Source organism: Eschrichtius robustus, chromosome 16, assembly GCF_028021215.1.
Source record: "Eschrichtius robustus isolate mEscRob2 chromosome 16, mEscRob2.pri, whole genome shotgun sequence".
Taxonomy (NCBI): domain Eukaryota; kingdom Metazoa; phylum Chordata; class Mammalia; order Artiodactyla; family Eschrichtiidae; genus Eschrichtius; species Eschrichtius robustus.
The window spans coordinates 86,487,196-86,506,441 of NC_090839.1; the positions used below are offsets into that span (position 1 = coordinate 86,487,196).

At 54.2% G+C, this 19,246-nt stretch overlaps 3 protein-coding genes across 5 annotated transcripts; 1 reads left to right on the forward strand and 2 right to left on the reverse strand.

The window, feature by feature from the left end:
- Nucleotides 1-4: 4 nt before the first annotated feature.
- On the reverse strand, nucleotides 5-3,978 carry AP4M1 (adaptor related protein complex 4 subunit mu 1). 2 transcript variants are annotated; one of them, XM_068524970.1, is made up of 15 exons: nucleotides 3,775-3,978; nucleotides 3,585-3,673; nucleotides 3,101-3,207; nucleotides 2,926-3,022; nucleotides 2,684-2,794; nucleotides 2,515-2,595; nucleotides 2,239-2,301; nucleotides 2,074-2,140; nucleotides 1,917-1,970; nucleotides 1,680-1,786; nucleotides 1,484-1,578; nucleotides 1,088-1,132; nucleotides 804-854; nucleotides 557-668; nucleotides 5-262 (listed from the first exon to the last, which is right to left on the reverse strand). In XM_068524970.1, the coding sequence occupies exons 1-15, from the start codon at nucleotides 3,830-3,832 to the stop codon at nucleotides 161-163; spliced, it is 1,239 nt and encodes a 412-aa protein (XP_068381071.1). In that variant the 5' UTR covers nucleotides 3,833-3,978; the 3' UTR covers nucleotides 5-160. The 2 variants fall into 2 exon arrangements, with proteins under 2 accessions (XP_068381071.1, XP_068381070.1); XM_068524969.1 differs by having other exon boundaries at nucleotides 5-385.
- A 139-nt stretch (nucleotides 3,979-4,117) lies between these two features.
- MCM7 (minichromosome maintenance complex component 7) lies at nucleotides 4,118-11,554 on the forward strand. The gene is made up of 15 exons (XM_068524964.1): nucleotides 4,118-4,280; nucleotides 5,473-5,552; nucleotides 5,858-6,022; nucleotides 6,194-6,318; nucleotides 6,392-6,572; nucleotides 6,879-7,016; nucleotides 7,306-7,455; nucleotides 7,660-7,774; nucleotides 7,867-7,998; nucleotides 8,218-8,301; nucleotides 8,587-8,980; nucleotides 9,281-9,364; nucleotides 9,956-10,124; nucleotides 10,894-11,003; nucleotides 11,193-11,554. The coding sequence occupies exons 1-15, from the start codon at nucleotides 4,250-4,252 to the stop codon at nucleotides 11,392-11,394; spliced, it is 2,160 nt and encodes a 719-aa protein (XP_068381065.1). The 5' UTR covers nucleotides 4,118-4,249; the 3' UTR covers nucleotides 11,395-11,554.
- A 377-nt stretch (nucleotides 11,555-11,931) lies between these two features.
- On the reverse strand, nucleotides 11,932-14,610 carry COPS6 (COP9 signalosome subunit 6). Of its 2 annotated transcripts, none has more exons than XM_068565817.1 (10): nucleotides 14,526-14,610; nucleotides 14,199-14,324; nucleotides 13,853-13,984; nucleotides 13,444-13,532; nucleotides 13,287-13,349; nucleotides 12,901-12,948; nucleotides 12,710-12,824; nucleotides 12,521-12,613; nucleotides 12,323-12,423; nucleotides 11,932-12,184 (listed from the first exon to the last, which is right to left on the reverse strand). In XM_068565817.1, exons 1-10 carry the CDS (start codon nucleotides 14,587-14,589, stop codon nucleotides 12,044-12,046), a joined length of 972 nt encoding a protein of 323 aa, XP_068421918.1. In that variant the 5' UTR covers nucleotides 14,590-14,610; the 3' UTR covers nucleotides 11,932-12,043. The 2 variants fall into 2 exon arrangements, with proteins under 2 accessions (XP_068421918.1, XP_068421917.1); XM_068565816.1 differs by having other exon boundaries at nucleotides 12,323-12,441.
- Nucleotides 14,611-19,246: the final 4,636 nt, after the last annotated feature.

Here is a 19,246-nt window from a genome sequence, read left to right on the forward strand (position 1 = left end):
GAACGGGCGGTCGGACCCGTGGAGTCCCCCTACTCTCTAGGAGTCAGGACTCTTCCAGCCAGAGCCACAGCCACAGGCCAGGATGCTGGGAGAGGAAACATCGTCCTTCTCCTGATGCACAGATCACCTCCTTTGCCACCTCTGTCCTCATTTGGGAGCCTCAGATCCGAATGACGTAGGCGTCGCTGTGGCTTAGGTGTCGCACCCACTTGTGGGGATTGGCGTTGCCGCATGGTCTGAACGCCAGCCTGAGGAAGCGAACCTGGAGGCCAGAGCATGTATGCCGGGGAAGTTCAAACGAGAGGCTGGCGGGGCCCAGCCCCAGAGGAGGAGCCGAGGTGGCGGGGCCTTGGCCGGGAGGCCCGGGGAGGCCCGGGACGTCCATCTGTGAGGGGCAGAGGCAGGAGGAGGGCGCTGAAGGCCTCAACAGGAAGGAGGGCAGGGGAGCCAAGGGGCCAGGAAGCTGACCGCGCTGACCGACCGCGTTAGGAGGCTATGGGTCAGGGCTGAAAGTGGAGGTGGGAGGAGAGGGCCTTCGAGACTCAGCGGCTGATACCTGGAAAAGGCCTGAGAGCTGAGAGCCTCCCTGCACCCGAGGCAGGTCCCAGCGAAGGGCTCCCTCCCCCAGCTCTGCCTTCTGCTCTGGGCTGCTCAGCTCCTGAGACAGGCTGGAGTCGGGAGAGGAAAGGTGCTGGGGTTAGCCCCTGCCATCCCACAGCTCCCACTCTCCTTCCCCAGTGCTGTCCTGTTGTCCGGAGAAGCTGGTAAACCCACCCGCGGACCCACGGTGCGTACACGCTCACCTGACCACCCCCCGTGGCAGGGGAAGGTGCAGCCTGACGTTGAGAGCCTGGCTGCAAGGGAAAAAGGAACAGAGTCACAGCCCCAGGAGGTCGTGACGTGTCCCATCTTCATTAATGTCACGACTGGAGCTCTGCACAAGTGCCACCCCACTCCCTTCCCAAACTCTAGAGCCTCTATAAACGATTCTGAGGCTGGTGGCCGCACCTGAAGGTGGAAACAGCAGGTACCTTGGCCTTGTCTCCTACCCTACGTAGCTGGACAAGGCTTGGCTACCCCCACTTACCTCTTTGGGGGCAGGTCACATCGTAACTTCAGATAAACCTGGAGTCTGGGTGGGAGGGTACAACACCGTTACTCAGGCCCTACCCTACTGGCATCTCACCATCCCTCACACAGGGCCCCCACGTGTGGCTGTGTGGATTTTGCCCCAAGAAGGAGAGAGAAGGGCTGAAATCCACCCAACTCCACGAGCCACTACATTCACGGAGCTGGGTCCACTTGTGGGGGAGGGTGCCTTTACTAACTCGGAGCCAATATCACCACCACCACCGCTCCTTCACAGCCAGTCCGAGAGGTAAACAGATACGTGTATATATGTGTGCACACACACACACACGTACATGCGTACACATGTTGGCTTGGGCTCCAGAGAAGTTCTAGAACAGGGAAACGGTCTCACCTGCCTGAGCCTCGGTCCCAGTGCACGGAGGGAAAGAGCCGGAAGGGGAGCGGGGAGGGGAGGTCATCTGAGAGTTGATACCTCATCACGGTCAGCTGAGACCAGAGAGGAACGGAGGTGAGTTTGGTCTCCTCACACCTGAACTGCCTCCCTTCCCCTCGGTAGGTGGAATGTGCTAGGCCAGCCCGATCCTGACCTCACCCTGAGGTGGCTGCAGGCGGAGGACTCGATGAGATTCAAACTCATCCAGATGCACCGAGCTGTGAAATGAGACCTCATCCACCCGAATTCCTGGCCCATAACCTGCAAAGAGAGAAAGACCCCTCTCATAACCGATATTTTGGGAGGGGGCGGGGATCTGTCTCTAACTTCCTTCCATGAAACCTTTGACAGTGACCTCGACCTAGGAGAGAAAGACCCACTTTCTCCTCACCTCTCAGTTCTGACTTCCCCACACAAAACTCTTCCGTCAAGCCGATGCGCATCTCTGTCAGAGGAAAGAACAGAAGAAGAAGCTGCCAAATACCCCATACATGCCACCAAGGAGCCTGTCCCAAACCCCACCCTGGTCCAGCCTGCAGGCTGCTCACCAGAGCCGCTGGGCAGAAAGCTCTTGAGTCGGATCTCTCCCTGCACGTCCACCTTCAGCAGCGAGCCCTGAGAGTGACAGGAGGTCAATGCCCAGATGTGACCTCCCCAACACACTTTCCAAAGGCCGCCTGTCCTCAGCCACAGGGCTGGGGGCCCAAACTTACGTTAGAGGCTATCAGGACGGACAATCTCTCGACCACATCCAGAAACACTTCATTCTTTTGGCTCTAAGGAAAGAGGGATTTGGGGACTGATCGGCCTGTGTTCTAACGTGGACAGGCAGAAAGGACAGGACAGTGGAGGCTGGAGCCCTGGGGTGGGGACACGGGTAAGGAAAGGGATCATCCACGTCTAGGGAGGTGGAAAGATATGCTGGGATCTTGGACTCTGGGGGCTGAGAGAAAAATCAGAGGATCTGAACCCATCAATCCCTCCCTCACCTGGTCAGAGCGGCTGGACAGCACCGGGCGGCCGGCTGCACTGCTGGGGGCCACTTTGCTCTGTTGTGTCTCAGCCCCGAACTGGAAATTATCCAAAGCAATCAATCCTCACGTATGACACTTCCCACTAACCCTCCTCAATCCTGGCCTCATCTGTCCCTGGACTGACCAAGCCAACGCTGCTGAGGTCAAAGAGGCTGAAGGGTTTGCTGACCACGGCCTCCGTCTGGATGAAGTTCCTCAGCATCTCCGTGGATGTGGTCTGTACATAGCCATAGTCCTATGGGCAAAGGAAGGGCAGTCTTTGGATGGTCAGGGGGGGAAGGGGTGAAAATGAATGGACTCAGCCTCCCAACCATGGGATGCATCTTCAGGGAACGGGGGGCAGGGAGGGACATCCTTGGGCCTCACCAGCACTTCATCCAGAAGTTCGTAGACCAGAGCCACGTTGCGGGAGATGGTCCCCTCACCCAGGGAGCCACAGTAATCACCCAGGAGCGTGGCTAGCCTGCAGAACAGGACAGAGTGTGCATACCCTCCTCCTCTCTGACCCCCACGCCCGGGTGCCCAGCCCCGCCCTCCTCACCGGGAGAGCAGCTCTAGGAGGCTGAAGGGAGAAATGTTTTCTGAAGTCGTGGCCACCAAATAGAGACCGCTGTGTCTGATGTGAATAAAATGACGGTCATCGTGGTGCTGAGGCAGAGGCAAGGGGAAAAAGCATTAGCAAGAAAGAGTTGTGGTGATTCCTGGCCCATGAGACCTGGGCTGGTATCCTGATTCCTCTACTTACTAGCAGCGTGACTTGTGCCACATACGAAACCTCCCCAAGGCCCAGCTTCCTAATGTGTAAGTGGAGTTAATAATAGTACCTACTCCAGAGTGGCTGAGGATTGAGACGTGCGGGGAGCTGTGCCTGGTGCATTGTGAGCGCTCAATAAACTTCCATTAATATTATTTAGAGGAATGTACCCCCCAACTGGAAGCTCTCAAGGAAACAGCCCTGGGAGGAGGCGCCCCCCACCCAGACCCACCAAGCGCATCCCCTCCACCCCACCCCCGCCAGTGGTTACCATGACAACCGGAGACTCGTCTCCAGGCAGTCCCGTCAGCTTCCGGTAGAAGAGCTCGGCCACATCCCGGCCGCCGCTGTCTCCGCGGACTGACCGGGTGGAAGGACAGCTAAGGAGCTGGCGACACTGGCTGGCTGGGGGGCACTAGTGCCACCCAGCCCCTCCCCCCCGCCCCGCTGGCCAAGGATACAGTCCTTGTAGATGAGCGGGTCCCCCTTGGAGGACAAAATGAAGAACTGGGAAATCATGGCCGTTCTGGAGAGCAGACCAGGAGACAGCGAAAGTTGGGCCTGCCCCGCCCTGCGGCCCCGGAACAAAAGGACGCGAGTGGGCTGGCCCTTTAAGAGCGATTCGCCTTCCACCGCGGGAAACCCGGCGCCCGCCCAAGCCTCGCCCAGCCTTTCCCTCCTGACCCCCGCGCCGCTCCCCCGTCACTCAGCCCAGGTTCGCCCGCTGATTGGTCGTGGCAGGGGCCCGTGGTGAGTGGGAGGGGCGGAGGGCGTCTTCTCCGATTGGCCCGCACTCAGCGGCGCTGGTCACGTGGGGAGAGACGTTTCGCGCCAATTTCGGTTGGTCGGCCGCAGTCCGCCGCGCGGACCTTTTTAGCTGTCCGGGGAGTGAGAGCTCAGAGCCCGCCAACTGCTGCCGCACAGCCCTCGGCAGCAATGGCACTTAAGGACTACGCGCTCGAGAAAGGTGAGGGTCTACAAGTGTGGGAGGGGCGTCCTGCGCGGGAAGTTTCCTGGTCAACACCTGTTTGGGTGAGCTGGGGTCCCGGGGGGCCGGGTTCGGCGCGTGAGGCCCGAGGCAGGGTCGGGAGGTGGCGGGTTAGAGGCACACGGTGCCTGGGATGCGCACGGGGCGCCGAGGTCGGGGGAACGCTGGTAACCGCGTACGGGAAAGAAGTAGGGGTCGTGGTGGGTGGGCGGGCACCCCGGCTCTAAGTTCCAGAAGGAAGGGTCGCGCCAAGGGGAGACCAGGACCTCAGGGGACTCTGTCAAAGGTTCAGGGTCGGCCACCCCCAGTCCCACTTCCCTCCGCACTCTTAGGCGCTCGGAGCGCCCGAGACGCGCCGAAGCCCGGGGGGCGGGCAGGCCGGCCGCTGCGCTCCGGGATTGGCCGCGTTAGGCCCACCTCCAAGCGGAAGTGAAGGCGGGCGGAAGTTGCGCGACGCCGCTGGAAGGAGTGTCGTGTGTAAACAGTGTCCTTCCGCGCGGTGGCCTCGGAGAGAGCTGCTGAGGGTGGGGGCCTGCCTGGAATTGGGGTGCTTATCAGAGGCAGAGGGAGGAAGTGGTGGGGTGGGACGGTGTGGCCCTTGACGAGCCGGCCAATCGCCGGACGGGCTCCCGCCCTGGGCGGAGGAATCCCGGGCTGTGAGGCGGCGGCATCTGGGCCCATGTGCTTCTTTGTTTACTAAGAGCGGAAGCCGTGGCGGGAGAGGGGGTGGGGCGGAGGACGGGCCTGGTGGCGGAGATCCCAGTGAGAGCAGCGGTTTAGGGGATCGAAAGAAAAGGAGAATAAAACGCGTAGAAGAAACGCTGAGAACCTTGAGACCTGAGTGTGTTGCCGGCTGTGAGAGGCCCTTAGGAAACGGTACTGAGATTTCTAACTAAGGCAGAGAGTGGAATTCCCCTGCGGGGAGGGTATTGGTTAATACTCTAAACTGCCTGGGGCCACTTTTTCTTCCCTAGGCCAAAACAGGCTTGTGAAAAAGAGTTCTGCCCTGTTTGGGGAGAATTAGGTAGGCTTATTTGAGTGTTGTTTCGATTGATGAGTTCATCGATCTCATTTTAAATGGAGGTGAGTTTCTTAGGTTTCTCTCAGACGGGTTTTGCAGTAAGGTATCTGAAGAAAGGTTGATTCTCAGGGTTTTACGCTTTCTTTATAGAAAAGGTGAAGAAATTCTTACAAGAGTTTTACCAGGATGATGAATTTGGCAAGAAGCAGTTCAAGTATGGGAACCAGTTGGTAAGTTTAAGGTTGGGTAGAGGGAATGGGGCGGTGACTTCAGCTATGAGAGTTGTTAGCAAATGCATTTTTCTGTAAGTGACAAGTTTAGCACCATACTTGATACCTGTGTATCACTAGATTCACAATAATTAAGGTATTTTCAGGAGTTAGGGGGGCTGAGTAATGAGTCTTGTTCTGTCTCACACTGCTGTTTCTCCCACGTGGGGCCTGGGACCTGTGTGCTGAGCTTGTGGTGACAGATTTTTGCTTGTCAACACTGGTAAGGTAAATTTGGCCCCGTGGCTATCTCCTCCCCACCCCAGGTTCGATTGGCTCATCGGGAGCAAGTGGCAGTGTACATAGACCTAGATGATGTAGCTGAGGATGACCCTGAGCTGGTGGATTCAATTTGTGAGAACACCAAGCGCTATGCCAGGCTCTTCGCTGATGCTGTACAAGAGCTGCTGCCTCAGTACAAGGAGAGGGAGGTGAGAAAAATGCAGGGTAGGGACCTTAGGTTTTTTTCGAGAAGGTTCTTCGGGGCAGAAGGCTGGCTTTCCAAGCTGGCAGAAAGGGGGCGGTGATTTCTGCCTGGCCCCCTTTATGCGCTCTTCTTTCACCATCCTGATTTTTTCCTATTTTCCTTTCTTTTCCTTTAGGTGGTCAATAAAGATGTTCTGGACGTTTACATTGAGCACCGGTTGATGATGGAGCAGCGGAGCCGGGACCCTGGGGCAGCCCGGAGCCCCCAGAACCAGTATCCTCCTGAACTCATGCGCAGATTGTGAGTGGTCTCGGTGGGGAAGGGTGTGGGGTTTGATCCCCAGAGCCTTGCTAACGACGATTTTTTCCCTCAGTGAGCTGTATTTTCAAGGCCCCAGTAGTAACAAGCCTCGTGTGATCCGGGAAGTACGGGCTGACTCTGTGGGGAAATTGGTAACAGTGCGTGGAATTGTCACTCGCGTCTCTGAAGTCAAACCCAGGATGGTGGTGGCCACTTACACTTGTGACCAGTGTGGGGCAGAGACCTATCAGCCGGTATGTATGGAGCAATGAACAGTGGTTTTTGTAAGAATTAATTTTGTCTGCTGATGTTCACTTGTTATTTTCTGTGATTATTGTAAAACATGCTGGTGTGTTCACTTTTCATCTTCTTTTTAGCGTGGAGTGGTCTTTCTATACATTCTGTGTTTTTTGTGTCTGTCGATATCCACCAGGAATAACTTAAGACATTCTCGAAAGTTCCATGGTTTTTGCGACAAAGAGGAATGTGATTCAAGTGACTGACTCTGAGGGGCTCCTTTCCTTATGATTTCCTTTGGTGCTTCCTTTTTTGCATCCTAGATCCAGTCTCCCACTTTCATGCCTCTGATCATGTGCCCGAGCCAGGAGTGCCAGACCAACCGCTCAGGAGGGCGGCTGTATCTACAGACACGTGGCTCCAAGTTCATAAAATTCCAGGAGATGAAGATGCAAGAACATGTGAGTTTGGGGTGTGTGGTCCAGGACCCAGGGAAGGTGGAGCTTGGGAGTCCACTGGAGTAGAAGGAAGAAAGCAGAACAAGAGAGAGAGGAGCTGAGGCAGAGAAGTCATCAAGAGCAGCAGGGAGGTTTAACTGGAACTTGCTGATTGAGTTGGGAAGAGGTAAAGGAGAGCTCAGCGTCCCTCCTGTCGGCTTCCGTGAGGCTGAGTAGGCCGGGAAGCGGTAGAGCAGCGTGCCTGGGGAGGGGGGGTTAGTCCTTGGAGGCCTCACGTACCCTTCTCCCCCAGAGCGACCAAGTGCCCGTGGGAAATATCCCTCGCAGCATCACGGTGCTGGTAGAAGGAGAGAACACAAGGATTGCCCAGCCCGGGGACCACGTCAGCGTCACCGGTATCTTCTTGCCAGTCCTGCGCGCTGGGTTCCGACAGATGGTCCAGGTGGGAAAGGGAGTTTAAAATGAGGAGGTGGTTTTCCCTGTTTCTTCTCATCCCCTAATTCTTATCCAGCCCCACAGAGAAAAGTGTCAATAGCAGAACACCAAGCAAAGCAGAACGAAAGGTTTTGTCAGGAACTCCTGAGGGAATCACGTGGATGGGCAGGTTAAAGAACTTCATTTATACCCTGGCATCTTCCTGCCCAAGGGTTTACTGTCGGAAACTTACCTGGAAGCCCATCGGATTGTGAAGATGAGTAAGAGTGAGGATGACGAGTCGGGGGCAGGAGAACTGAGCAGGGAGGAACTGAGGCAGATTGCAGGTGAGGGGTCAGGGGGAGCACTGGGAGTGTGAGTTTCATCCTAGCACCTTTTATCCCCCGGAGAACACTCTTTACCTTTCCCTTTCCCACAGAGGAGGATTTCTATGAAAAGCTGGCAGCCTCCATCGCCCCGGAGATCTACGGGCACGAAGACGTGAAGAAGGCGCTGCTGCTTCTGCTGGTGGGAGGGGTGGACCAGTCTCCTCGAGGCATGAAGATCAGGGGTGAGTGCAGCGTTCGGGAAGAAAGGATGGGTGACCAGGGCCAGTGTCCCATAGGTCACAGAATAAAAGAGCAGGCGTCTTGGCTTCATGGGCACGGGGTGGGATTAAAAGAAATGGTGCTGGGCATGATGGGGGCAGATCTCGAAAGCACTTTTCTCTGTGTTTGGACAACTTGCATTGAAGGAATAGTCATTCAGGGGCTTCCTTCCCTTCCTCCAGGCAACATCAACATCTGCCTGATGGGGGATCCTGGCGTGGCCAAGTCTCAGCTCCTGTCTTACATTGACCGCCTGGCCCCCCGCAGTGAGTAGTCAGACCCTGGGAGAGGCAAACCGAGGACAGGAGTAGGACCACCACGCTTCCGTGTGTGTCCTCTTCTGGGAGCGTTGGGGAATGGAGATTGGGTCAGCGCCACCACTCCACAGCCCTGCAGCTGCCTCGGGAAGGCCTGGCTGGGTCAGAGCAGTTCAGTACAGGCCTTGCCTCACTAGCCCTGTTTCTTCTGTCCTTTGCCCCGTTGTTGCTCCCTTGTTCTCTTCGCTTTTCCTAAACACGTCTATTTTCTTTCTCCCTGGCCCTTTTGTTCAGGCCAGTACACGACAGGCCGCGGCTCCTCCGGAGTGGGGCTCACAGCAGCAGTGCTGAGAGACTCCATGAGTGGAGAGCTGACCTTGGAGGGTGGCGCCCTCGTGCTGGCTGACCAGGGTGTGTGCTGCATTGATGAGTTTGACAAGATGGCAGAGGCTGACCGCACGGCCATCCACGAGGTCATGGAGCAGCAAACCATCTCCATCGCCAAGGCAGGCATTCTCACAACGCTCAATGCCCGCTGCTCCATCCTGGCTGCCGCCAACCCTGCCTACGGGCGCTACAACCCTCGCCGCAGCCTGGAGCAGAACATACAGCTTCCTGCTGCGCTCCTCTCCCGATTTGACCTCCTCTGGCTGATCCAGGACCGGCCCGACCGAGACAATGACCTGAGGTGAATGCAGCTCAGCACTGAAGGAAGACACCCCTTAGTAACAATCTCTGGAGAGGGAGGAGAAATTAGAAAACTCTTCATTGTCTGCTCATGGAAACTCCAGAACCTTTCCCTCATACAGCAGGGGCTGGTCGACAGTGGTTACGAGTGGGTCAGGGTTGAAATGTTGATGGTCTTTTAATGGGAAAGTTTGTCCCTGCCAGGCTTTGAGGTGGAGAGCTGAGGGGCCAAGATGTAGAGTTCGGGTGTGACGTGTAGCACCAAAGAGACAGGGTTCCTACTTGCCTCCCCTCTTCCCAGGTTGGCCCAGCACATCACCTACGTGCACCAGCACAGCCGGCAGCCCCCCGCCCAGTTTGAACCTTTGGACATGAAGCTTATGAGGTAGGAGAGCTGGGCGAGGACTGGTGTACTTGTCCTGGTGCCATGGGTGGCAATGTCTTGGCCTGGGTGTGCGTCTCTTGAAAAGCTTTCACTCCTCCTCCACCACACGTCCTGGGTCTGAGAACAGTGAGTCTAGGTCCCCCCAGCCTGGCCATCGGAGACCATGACGCAGAACCTGCCTTTCATGCTGCCTCCACCACCTGCCCATCTCAGGGTTGAGACAGGTTCAGATTTTTGGCAAAGCTGCATCCTGCTGCACGGATACTTGATAGCACTATTCTCTCCATGGAGTCTGTCCAGGGGTTCCTCAAGTTTTTCTTCCTTTTACCTATTCTCTTGAAGTTAACAAAACCGTCATATGGATTTGTCATATTCACGCAAAGGCCATTTTCCTAAAAATTTGGGAATAACTTGAAATGCAGCATTTGGAGAAATCCATCAGTGTTACTTAAGCAAGCAAATACTCATCTGCTGACTTTGTTTTTCCTACTTAAAAGTACCCCCCGCCCCGCTGCCAAAGTCGTCTTAAATGGAAAACTATTAATGCAGAAAAAACGTACTCTTTGCCCCCCCGCTCCTGCTTTCCCACAGACGTTACATAGCTACGTGCCGGGAGAAGCAGCCCACGGTGCCGGAGTCTCTGGCCGACTACATCACAGCAGCGTACGTGGAGATGAGGCGAGAGGCTTGGGCCAGTAAGGACGCCACCTATACTTCCGCCCGGACTCTGCTGGCTATCCTGCGTCTGTCCACTGCTCTGGTGAGTGCCAGCCTGTCCTGCTGGAGGGTGGTCTGTTTGGGCTCTCCTGGGCAGCCTGCCTTGACGTGGCCCCTCTCGCTGCCCCCCCCTCCGCTCAGGCCCTGCCGGGGCTAAAGTGCTGACAGTGCAGATAGTGGTCCTGTCCGTGCTACCGCACTGTGGGTACTTGCTGCCCCAGCAGGGCGCGCCCCGCGTCCGTGGAGGGAAGGGCCTTCTCCCTGCTGCTCCGACCTCACCGAGCGGGTGGGTGGGCTAACTGCACTCCCTGTGTCCTAGATCCTGTGCTAGGAACCTTCATTTCTGTCCTCACATCTTGGACCTTAGTCCTGGGGGCTCCAAAGTGCTGTTCGTGCAGGTAGTGTGATTACCTGACCTACTGCTGAGCTAGCACTTCCCGAGCCCCAGGGACACTACCTCTCTGCCAGTTGCTTTCTTGGCTGAGCTCCCCAAGCTCCATCTGTCGTGGTGGGGAGCCCAGTGGAGTTCAGAAGGGTCTGGTCTCCCTCACAGGACAGCTGAACACCGGGACTGGCCAGTGTTGAGAGGCGGAGACTTGGGCAATTGCTGGACGCTGCCCTGGGCATTGCACTTGTCTCGGTCTGACAGTGCCGGCCCCACACTGCGGATGCTTGGCGGGAGGGGAGGGGCCTCTACTCCTTTGTGAGTAGGAACACATGGGTTGCCCAACCTTAGAGCTGGGGGCGGGGGGGTCCCTGACTTTGTTCCACTCCCCTCCTCCCGTTCCCATCTCTCCCTACCTTCCCCTTAGGCACGTCTGCGAATGGTGGACACTGTGGAGAAGGAGGATGTGAATGAAGCCATACGGCTAATGGAGATGTCCAAGGACTCACTTCTGGGTGACAAGGGGCAAACAGCCAGGTGAGTGGCTTAGTGAAGGATGTCAGGGGTCACCTTGACCTTCTTGAGCAGAAAACTTATCCTGTGGCTTCTGCGTCCCTGTGTCTGTGATGTTGGCCTCAGAATTCTAACACTGACCATTGCTGTTCTGTTGGTACTGGGTGTTCTTGTTGTACCCCGACCTTACACACCCATGCTTGTTTCCTCCAGGACCCAGAGACCAGCAGATGTGATATTTGCCACTGTCCGTGAGTTGGTCTCAGAGGGCCGAAGTGTCCGGTTTTCCGAGGCGGAGCAGCGCTGCGTATCTCGCGGCTTCACGCCTGCTCAGTTCCAGGCGGCCCTAGATGAGTATGAGGAGCTGAATGTGTGGCAGGTCAACACTGCCCGGACACGGATCACTTTTGTGTGATTCCAGTCGCTTGAGACGCTGGTACCTACTCTGCATATCGTCCTAATCCCCCTTCCTTTAAAGATCTGGAGATGCCCTTGAGGGGAAAGGAGGATCCCCTGTTTTTCCCAAACTGCACTTGTATTACTCATTCTTTTTGCTAATAAAGTGTTTGTTTGTACATTTGCTGCCTTCTGTTAAAACAGGGTATTTTGAGTTTTCTAGATTCCTATCATCTATCATCTTTTCCCTTTACGCTTGTCTTATTCCAGCCACTCATAAGTCTACTCAGGGGAGTTCCTGCTCTGCCTGCCAGGCACTGATGGCAGAGACTGCACTGGGTCTCCACTCCCACCCCCACTCCAGTTTACAGTCTCAAAGTATGGACACGAGTACCTCTGCCTTCTGGGGTTCAGGCACATACCTCCCTGTGGTAAACACTCAGTGCCGCAGTAACTGAAAAACGCCTCCCCCTCGGCCAGCCACCGAGCCCGTAGGGTCAAGGCTTTAAGATCCAAGAGTGTGGCACCTAACAGAGAGGACAGAGCCACTAGAAGGGGTGCGGAGGGGCTGCTCCCCTTTTATTAGCAACAGGTTTCTCTAAACGGAGTGTAGCGCCCTCCTCTCGACAGCTGTCCGACCCCCGTGCTGCATCCTTTCAAGTATCCTCTCAGAAGAAGAGCCCCCGCATCCGCCTGCCAATGCCTTGTCGGTCATAGAGGACGTTGAACTTGTTCACGAACTGGTTCATGGTGTTGCATGTCTTGGTGATGGTGCCAAGGTAGGCCATGAGCCCCACGTCATTGCATTGCTGCGAGGGAACAGAAAGAGCCAGTTCCCCGGGGCTCTGGGTCCCCCGCTGCATGCCCAGGGAACAGCCAGGTCCCAGGTCCTGCGTGCAGAAATGACGGCGCGAGCCCCACCTCCCTGTCCTGGGCTTTACACTCACGTCGTAAAAGTCTGTCTTGAACTTGTCTGTGCTGAGCACTGGGAGGCAATGACACAGAGCATAGGCCTCGCGCAGGATCTCGTGGTTAAAGGGGACCTCTCCTAAAGGCACAACAGAGGCTGCGTTAGCGTGGATGCTGTCGCTTCCCCAGGAGGGAGAGGAAAAGGGGTTCAAGTGCCAGGGAGACCCCTGTCCTACCTGCTTCGGAGGCCTTGACGTACTCCAAGATGAGCTTGACGCGGCTGTGCAGCATCTTGATGGCGCTGTGCTGTGCGATCAGGTGTTCGGCCACTGCAGGGGGGCAAGGACAGGCCAAGGTGGAGAAGGAGTGGGGCCACACCTTCCACCCCCCCCCCCCACTTACGAAGCCCCTGCAGCCTGCCTTACCAGTGGAGTTCTCTCCACTGCCTGTTGCTGTCATTCGCGCCACGTGGTCCACACCAATGCGTTCAGCTTCCTCTGTGGCCAGAGTGTAAGTCAGCTCAGCAAACAGCATTGTGGCCTACAGGGCACACACAGTCAAAAGGAGGAAACGCCAGGAGCAGAATCTGAGGGTTGAAGGGCAGGGCATTACCTACCTCTCCATTGATTATATCTATGACAGACTCAAAAACGCTGACGGGAAGCTGTAAAGAAGAGATGGGAGAACAGCTCTTACATCAAACACACCTGAACCTATATATTAAGTGCCCAAAACTTGGGCCTTGGCCCTTTCACATTACATTTTCTCATCTAATCTTCCCAAGGACCTAGTGAAGTAGGAATTACCCCATTTTACACAACGGGGAAAATGCACTTCGGAGGTGAAATGACTAACCCAAAGTCTCACAGTTGGTAAACTGCAAAAGAGAGATTCAATTCAGTAAAGATGTCATACGGTTTAAGATAGCAGGGGATGAGAATGAAAGATGGCCATAGCGATGGACAAGCAGGACAAAGTGGGCACGGGGTCAGTTTTACTCACATCTGTGTGCTTGGTCATAGGGTTCAACTTAAGAAACAGAGGGCTCTCAATTATCTCGCACACCTGGAAGAGGGGGAGGATGCACACGAGTGTCAGGGCCCATCTTCTTCCCCTCCCCCTCTAGTCTCTGCCCCAGCATGCACAAGTGTGTGTATACCTGCTTATGGACGTGGATGTCGGAGGGGTCAGGCGGCCCCCCTGTGGTGTACCAACCGAGGAACTCCAGCTCCTTGAATACCTGTTTAACTGCAGAGGAAGGGGCCAGAGTATTTCTTTAAACCATCCTTCCTTAGTTTGAAGCTCCTGGTGTATTTTTACTAGCTTCTCCTCTCCCCATGCTGGCTCAATTTAGAATAATTAATCTCAGTCTTCTCTCACTCCTTACCTTCTTTGCAGGGAATAACTGAATGTGTCCTTTTTCTAAGGTCTCTTCAGCTACTCTCCCTTCACTTTTCCTCTGTTCTCGTCCTATCCTGTTTATTTTTTTTCCCAACCCTCTCCATCTTCCCCACTCTGCTTTTTTCCCCCACTCCCACTCCTCTTCCCCACGTCTATTCCCCTCTCACACTGCTCCTCCTTGGTGTAATAATATTCCTTGTCAATGATAATCTTCTCTTCCACGGTGTGGGACAGCAGCTCAAAGGAGTTCATCACCTCGATATTTCGGCCCTCCTGCTTCCCGATCAGAGCCCCAATCACTGGATGAGAGAAGGACACATAAGAGGTGAGGGTAAGGAAACCCCAAACTTCCCTAATCATTATAGCTTGAGGGTCTGAGGTCAGTGTGAACCAAATATTAGGGAAACGGTGATCTGCGGAGGAGGAATTGGCTTCAGTAAAGGAAGGGGGAAGACCACCATTTGGGGGAGGTGACCAAGGAGAGGAGGCTGGAGAATTACGCCGAACACTCACCCTGCATAGGCCGCCCCTCCTGCGAGCGCATGCGAATCCAATGATCTGAGATGTTGAGAATGACGAGGGGATGAAGAGCGACTGAAACGCTGCCAGTCACTCCGGAGGCCATCACGCTGGGCACGACTAAGGGAAGAGGAAGAGCGGGTGAGAGTCCTCCCGGGAGACGGGAGTGGGAGACGGCAGAGTCGGGCCATACATCCCTCCCGCAAGTTAACCCAGGGAGCTCGCTTTTGACCCGCCCCCCCGACTTCTCCCGGGAGTCCAGGACGGCCTTGACGTGCCCCCAAGTAAGTCTCCAGAAGCCGCTCCCGCGCGGCCCATTACCTGCTGCATCCACCTCCATCCCGCTGCTCCCTCCGGTCCCGTTCGCCGCCGCCGCCGCCGCCATTTCCCCCGCGCCCGCCAGCGTCGGCCCCGCCCCCTCCCTCCCTCCATCCTACCCGCCCTCCCTCCCGGCTTCCGTAGGCAGAGGCGCATGCGCAGTGTCGCCGTGGCGCGCGCACGCCCCGAACCTGGGCTGCACCGGCTGTATTTGCCTAGCCTCGGTGGGTGGCGCGGGCGGCCCTGGGGTGGGGAGAGCCGGCAGGTTTTCGTAGCCCCTCTAGCCTTCAGCTGACCTTGAACAAATTACCTAACCACACCCTGATCGTCCTCGTCAGTAAAAGTGGGATTAGACTACCTAGTTCCTAAGGCTGTTGCAGAATGAATGAAACGTCCCGTTGCTGCCCTCAGAATAAAACCCAAACCTCTAACCACGGCCTGCAAAGCCCTGCAAGATCCGGCCCCTGCTGCCAGTCACTCCGGAGGCCATCACGCTGGGCACGACTAAGGGAAGAGGAAGAGGGGGTGAGAGTCGGCCCTGGCCTCTGCTTTTCTGCTTCTCGGTCCCCGTGCTTCAGCCACACCGGCCCTCACGTCTGTTCCTTTCACACGCCTCACTCACCCCCACTTAAGGGCCTTCTGTCGCCTTCATCACTGTAACCCCTGTGACCAAAACTGTACCTGACACATGGGCACCTAAATGATTTTTGAGTGAATGCTTTGGCGGTGGCGCCTGGTATTGAGAGGCTCCATCCACACATCCTATCTTTCCTCCTTCTGTATTACCTAGGGCACTAGGAACACCCCCTAGTGTTCTCTAACCTCTTCCAACCTCCCTCTACCCTCCATCTCCATCATTCTTTCCAAACTCACCTCTGGCAAACCTGGCCTACTCCAGCCCTCTCCCCAACCCTGCACCCAAGCAAGCTGTGTACACTGCGTTTACTCCATCTTGTTGCCCCTACAATTTCGCTGGCTCTTTTAGTGTGCGTCTGCACTGAACCCAAAGTGTTAGCTCTTAGAGAACAGGTAGAGACCTGTATCTTGACCCTATGGAGCCTACTCGTGCCCAGAACCAGCAGGTCCCAGGAGATGTTTTCTGGTGATGATGGTGCCTTCTGTGAATTAAGCAGTCTTTCCTAAATGGAGCCTGAGTGAAGGGAAGTTAAAGGGCAAGCAGCCCTCAAAGGAAGGGGCCTGAGAAATCCTGCAGGGAGAGACGTCTTCTGGCCAAAGGGAAGTTAAGAGTTTCTCTCGTTTTAATCCCCAGCAAGTGAAAAACCTCCCTGTCAACTGAGAGGGTTATGGGAAAACCTCACTTCTCTATATATGCCTCACTTCTCTTAGGAAAAGTGAGGTCAGAAACATGTATCTCTTAAATAATAGGCAGCTTCTGAGGACTGTAATGCTTCTCAGCTAGATTGAAGACTCAAAAAAAAAAAATTATTCTGGTGTTGAAGTTGCTAGTTTGCATCGCTGTTTCAATCATTAGAGAATTCCTTTGTCTTTTTGTTGTTTCAAATGCTTTTGAAACATTGTTCAGATAACTATACAACACATAAAACAGTGGTTATTGTGAAATTTAAAGATGACTTGGAAATTGAATCAGTTGTTTATACATGCTTTGGAAGTAAGCTCAACTGAGCATTTCTTTAAAGTGCATTGTATTTTAAAAAACTACCATCAGGGACTTCCCTGGTGGCGCAGTGGTTAAGAATCCACCTGCCAATGCAGGGGACACGGGTTTGATCCCTGATCCAGGAAGATCCCACATGCCGCAGAGCAACTAAGCCCCTGCACCACAACTACTGAGCCGGTGCGCCTCAGAGAGCCCGTGCTCTGCAACAAGCGAAGCCACCGCAATGAGAAGCCTGCGCACCCCGACGAAAAGTAGCCCCAACTAGAGAAAGCCCGTGCGCAGCAACAAAGACCCAACACAGCCAAAAATATAAATCAAAAAAAAAAAAAAACAAAAAACTACCCTCAAAACCTCAGGTTGAAATGATGGTGTTAAAGCAGCTATCCCACTGTTCTTTTTCTCCCTTCCAACAAAACTAAACATACTGTATCACTTTGTTGTTTTGTTAACTTTTCCTTCCGCAGAGTGGAGGTGACTGGGCTGGTGGGGAAGAGAGCAGAGGATCTGCTCAGAGAGCCTGCAAAGGAGGCACATGTGTGAAAGCTGCTAAGAGAGTACAACTTTATTTTTTAATTTTTTTTGGCCACACTAAGCAGCTTGTGGGATCTTAGTTCCCCGACTAGGGATTGAACCCAGGCCCCCGGCAGTGAAAGCACAGAGTCCTAACCACTGGACCACCAGGGAATTCCCGAGAGTTCATCTTAAAAGTTCTCATCACAAGAAAAAGTAACTATGGATGGTGGTGGATGTCACATCCCAGTAACTATGGCTTCTCCTTTTCTCCAATTATCCCCTATTTCCAGACCTTTTGTTCAGAAGGGTCAGGTGTGAGTGATGAGGCATTTTTACAAAATTTACAAAGACCCATTACTCTGGCCACCGTGGCACATGTATTTGTTTCCCATCGTTGCTGAAATAAATTACCACAGACTTCGTGGCTTAAAACATCACACATTTATTGTCTTACAGTTCTGGGGGTCAGAGGTCTGAAATAGTTTCCACTGATCTGAAACCAAAGTGTCTGCAGGGCCACATTCCTTCTAGGGGAGAATCCCTTTTGATGTCTTTTCCAGCTTCTAGAACTGCATTCCTTACATTTCTTAGTTCATGGCTTCTTCCTCGTCTTCAAATCCAGTATTTTAGCAGTGTCTTCAAATCTCTCTCTTTGCCCTTCTATTCCCATTATATCGTATTGCCCTCTGTTGTAAAATCTGTCTCTACCTCACACTTGGGATTACATTTAGTGCCCACTGGGATAATCCAGGATAATCTCCCCATCTGAAGATTCTTAACTTAATCATATCTTCAAAATCCCCTTCACAGGTTCCAAGGATTAGGACCCAGAGATCTTGGGGGCCACTGCCCAGCCTGCCACAGCAAGTGTGAGCCACTATAGGGGGGCTGGAGACAGCAGTGTCCTCAGTCACATGATCTAGAACCACATCAACCCAACAAGAGAATCCTGATGGCTGGGCCAGAATTAAGCTGGAATTCTCTAGGCTCCCTTTTGGCTGGGCTGTACTCAAGACAGTCTACCAGCCAGGCTGGCCTAGGGTAGCTATTAGGGGAAAGAAAAGAAATGCCATACCAACAAGTGGTCAGGGCAGATTCTTTGATTTTCAAAATAAGTCTAGAAAGCCCCCCATCCCTTTCATCCTGATCATTACCCAAGAGATGGCCAAGAAGGGACAGCCACATTCAGTGAGCAGGCTGCCTAACTACAGTGTGTGGACCAGAAGGAAGTGCGGGAAGTAGAGCTGACTTGAAAGAGGTCATTCCAGTGCTTGGTACCCAGATGCTGTGGGTGGTAGGGAGTGTGGAATGTCCATCCAACACCTTGACTATTGGCCCCCGGTGACTGGCTTTTGTAACAGAAGGTGCATCAATATCAGACTGTAGAGGATCTGCAAAGCCTAAAACATGACACAGTTTCAAGGGCTATAATGATGTGGCCTGAGTCAGCCGACTGGACTGGAACAGGGACACCAGCATCAAGAGAGCCCACAGCAGGTGTTAAAGGTTCGACGGAGTCAATTTACCAGGAACAGGAGGGAGCTTCTGGGCGCTGCAGGCTTGATCAACAGCCAGGGAGTCTTATCAGAGACCAGGTCCCCACTCTGGGCATCCACATGAATGACCCATCTGTCAGGTAGGACCAAGGTGTGATTCCATAGTTTACCGCCCCAAGCGTGTGTCTTTAATTCTCCATATCTGTCATCTTCCAAGTGAACCAAGCAGCCAGGCCATTGGCTAGCAGCCCAAGTCAGTAAAATGTAACAAGGTTCATCAAGGGGAGTGCTGGCCAGACTCAGGATGAGAATGGCCTTGACTTCTGCCCATGGTGACATCCACTTTCGGTTTTACGTATCTGGCCATGAAGCTGGATGGCAGTGGCCACCCAACGCACCCATCAGGTTTCACCTTGGCTAAGTCATCGGTGAACCAAGGCCGGGCTTTTAGGGGAACCTGTGACACTTGAGGGCCCCAGATTCAGGATCTTGTTTCAGGTGGTTTCTCCCAAGGCAGTAGCTGCCACTTTTTCATGTAAAATCTCTCAAGGGCCAGGCTGACTGCGCTTTTAAATATACCATTTCTATTTGACTAGCGAGGCCTTTTAGGCTCTTCCCATCTTGTTAACTGTCAGGTTCGACTTGACTCATCCCAAAATGGGGTATCAGGCTGGAGCGCTACAAAGCCTCCTGGGTCTGGAGTTCTTCAGTGGCAGAGGTACCTTGTGGCTGTGTCAGCAGGTGGCGCTGTTGCAGTGAGAGGGGCCTCTCTGAGAGCACAGGCAACAATCCCGTTTTTAAGAAAAGCTGTGATTTCCCTTTCTTGCTTCACAGTCTTTATTGTTTCTGTTGGACCATCGGAGGTGGAAGGAAGGAGGGTTGGGGAGTGATCTCCGTGTTCCACTGGCACCCTCTACATACAGCAGTCCCTGAATGGGAAAATCCCCTCTAACACTTAAGGGACTGGAAAAGTGCAAGCATATAAGCCATCAATTCCTGCTACGTATACAGGTGCAGAAGCATCAGTTGAATTCAGACACCTCTTCCCCTACAGGAACAAGGACCAAGAAATCTAA

Coding starts and splice junctions, on each gene's coding strand:
- MCM7 (XM_068524964.1), top strand. CDS start 4,250: ATGGCACTTAAGGACTACGCGCTCGAGAAAG. Junction 6,319..6,391: donor CCTGAACTCATGCGCAGATT/GTGAGTGGTCTC, acceptor TTTTTCCCTCAG/TGAGCTGTATTTTCAAGGCC. Junction 7,017..7,305: donor AGATGAAGATGCAAGAACAT/GTGAGTTTGGGG, acceptor CTTCTCCCCCAG/AGCGACCAAGTGCCCGTGGG.
- AP4M1 (XM_068524969.1), bottom strand. CDS start 3,832: ATGATTTCCCAGTTCTTCATTTTGTCCTCCAAGGGGGACCCGCTCATC. Junction 1,971..2,073: donor CTTTCTGCCCAGCGGCTCTG/GTGAGCAGCCTG, acceptor TTCCTCTGACAG/AGATGCGCATCGGCTTGACG. Junction 386..556: donor AGCTCTCAGGCCTTTTCCAG/GTATCAGCCGCT, acceptor TGCCCCTCACAG/ATGGACGTCCCGGGCCTCCC.
- COPS6 (XM_068565816.1), bottom strand. CDS start 14,589: ATGGCGGCGGCGGCGGCGGCGAACGGGACCGGAGGGAGCAGCGGGATG. Junction 13,533..13,852: donor TTACACCAAGGAGGAGCAGT/GTGAGAGGGGAA, acceptor CTTCCTCTGCAG/TTAAACAGGTATTCAAGGAG. Junction 13,350..13,443: donor ACATCCACGTCCATAAGCAG/GTATACACACAC, acceptor CCCCTCTTCCAG/GTGTGCGAGATAATTGAGAG.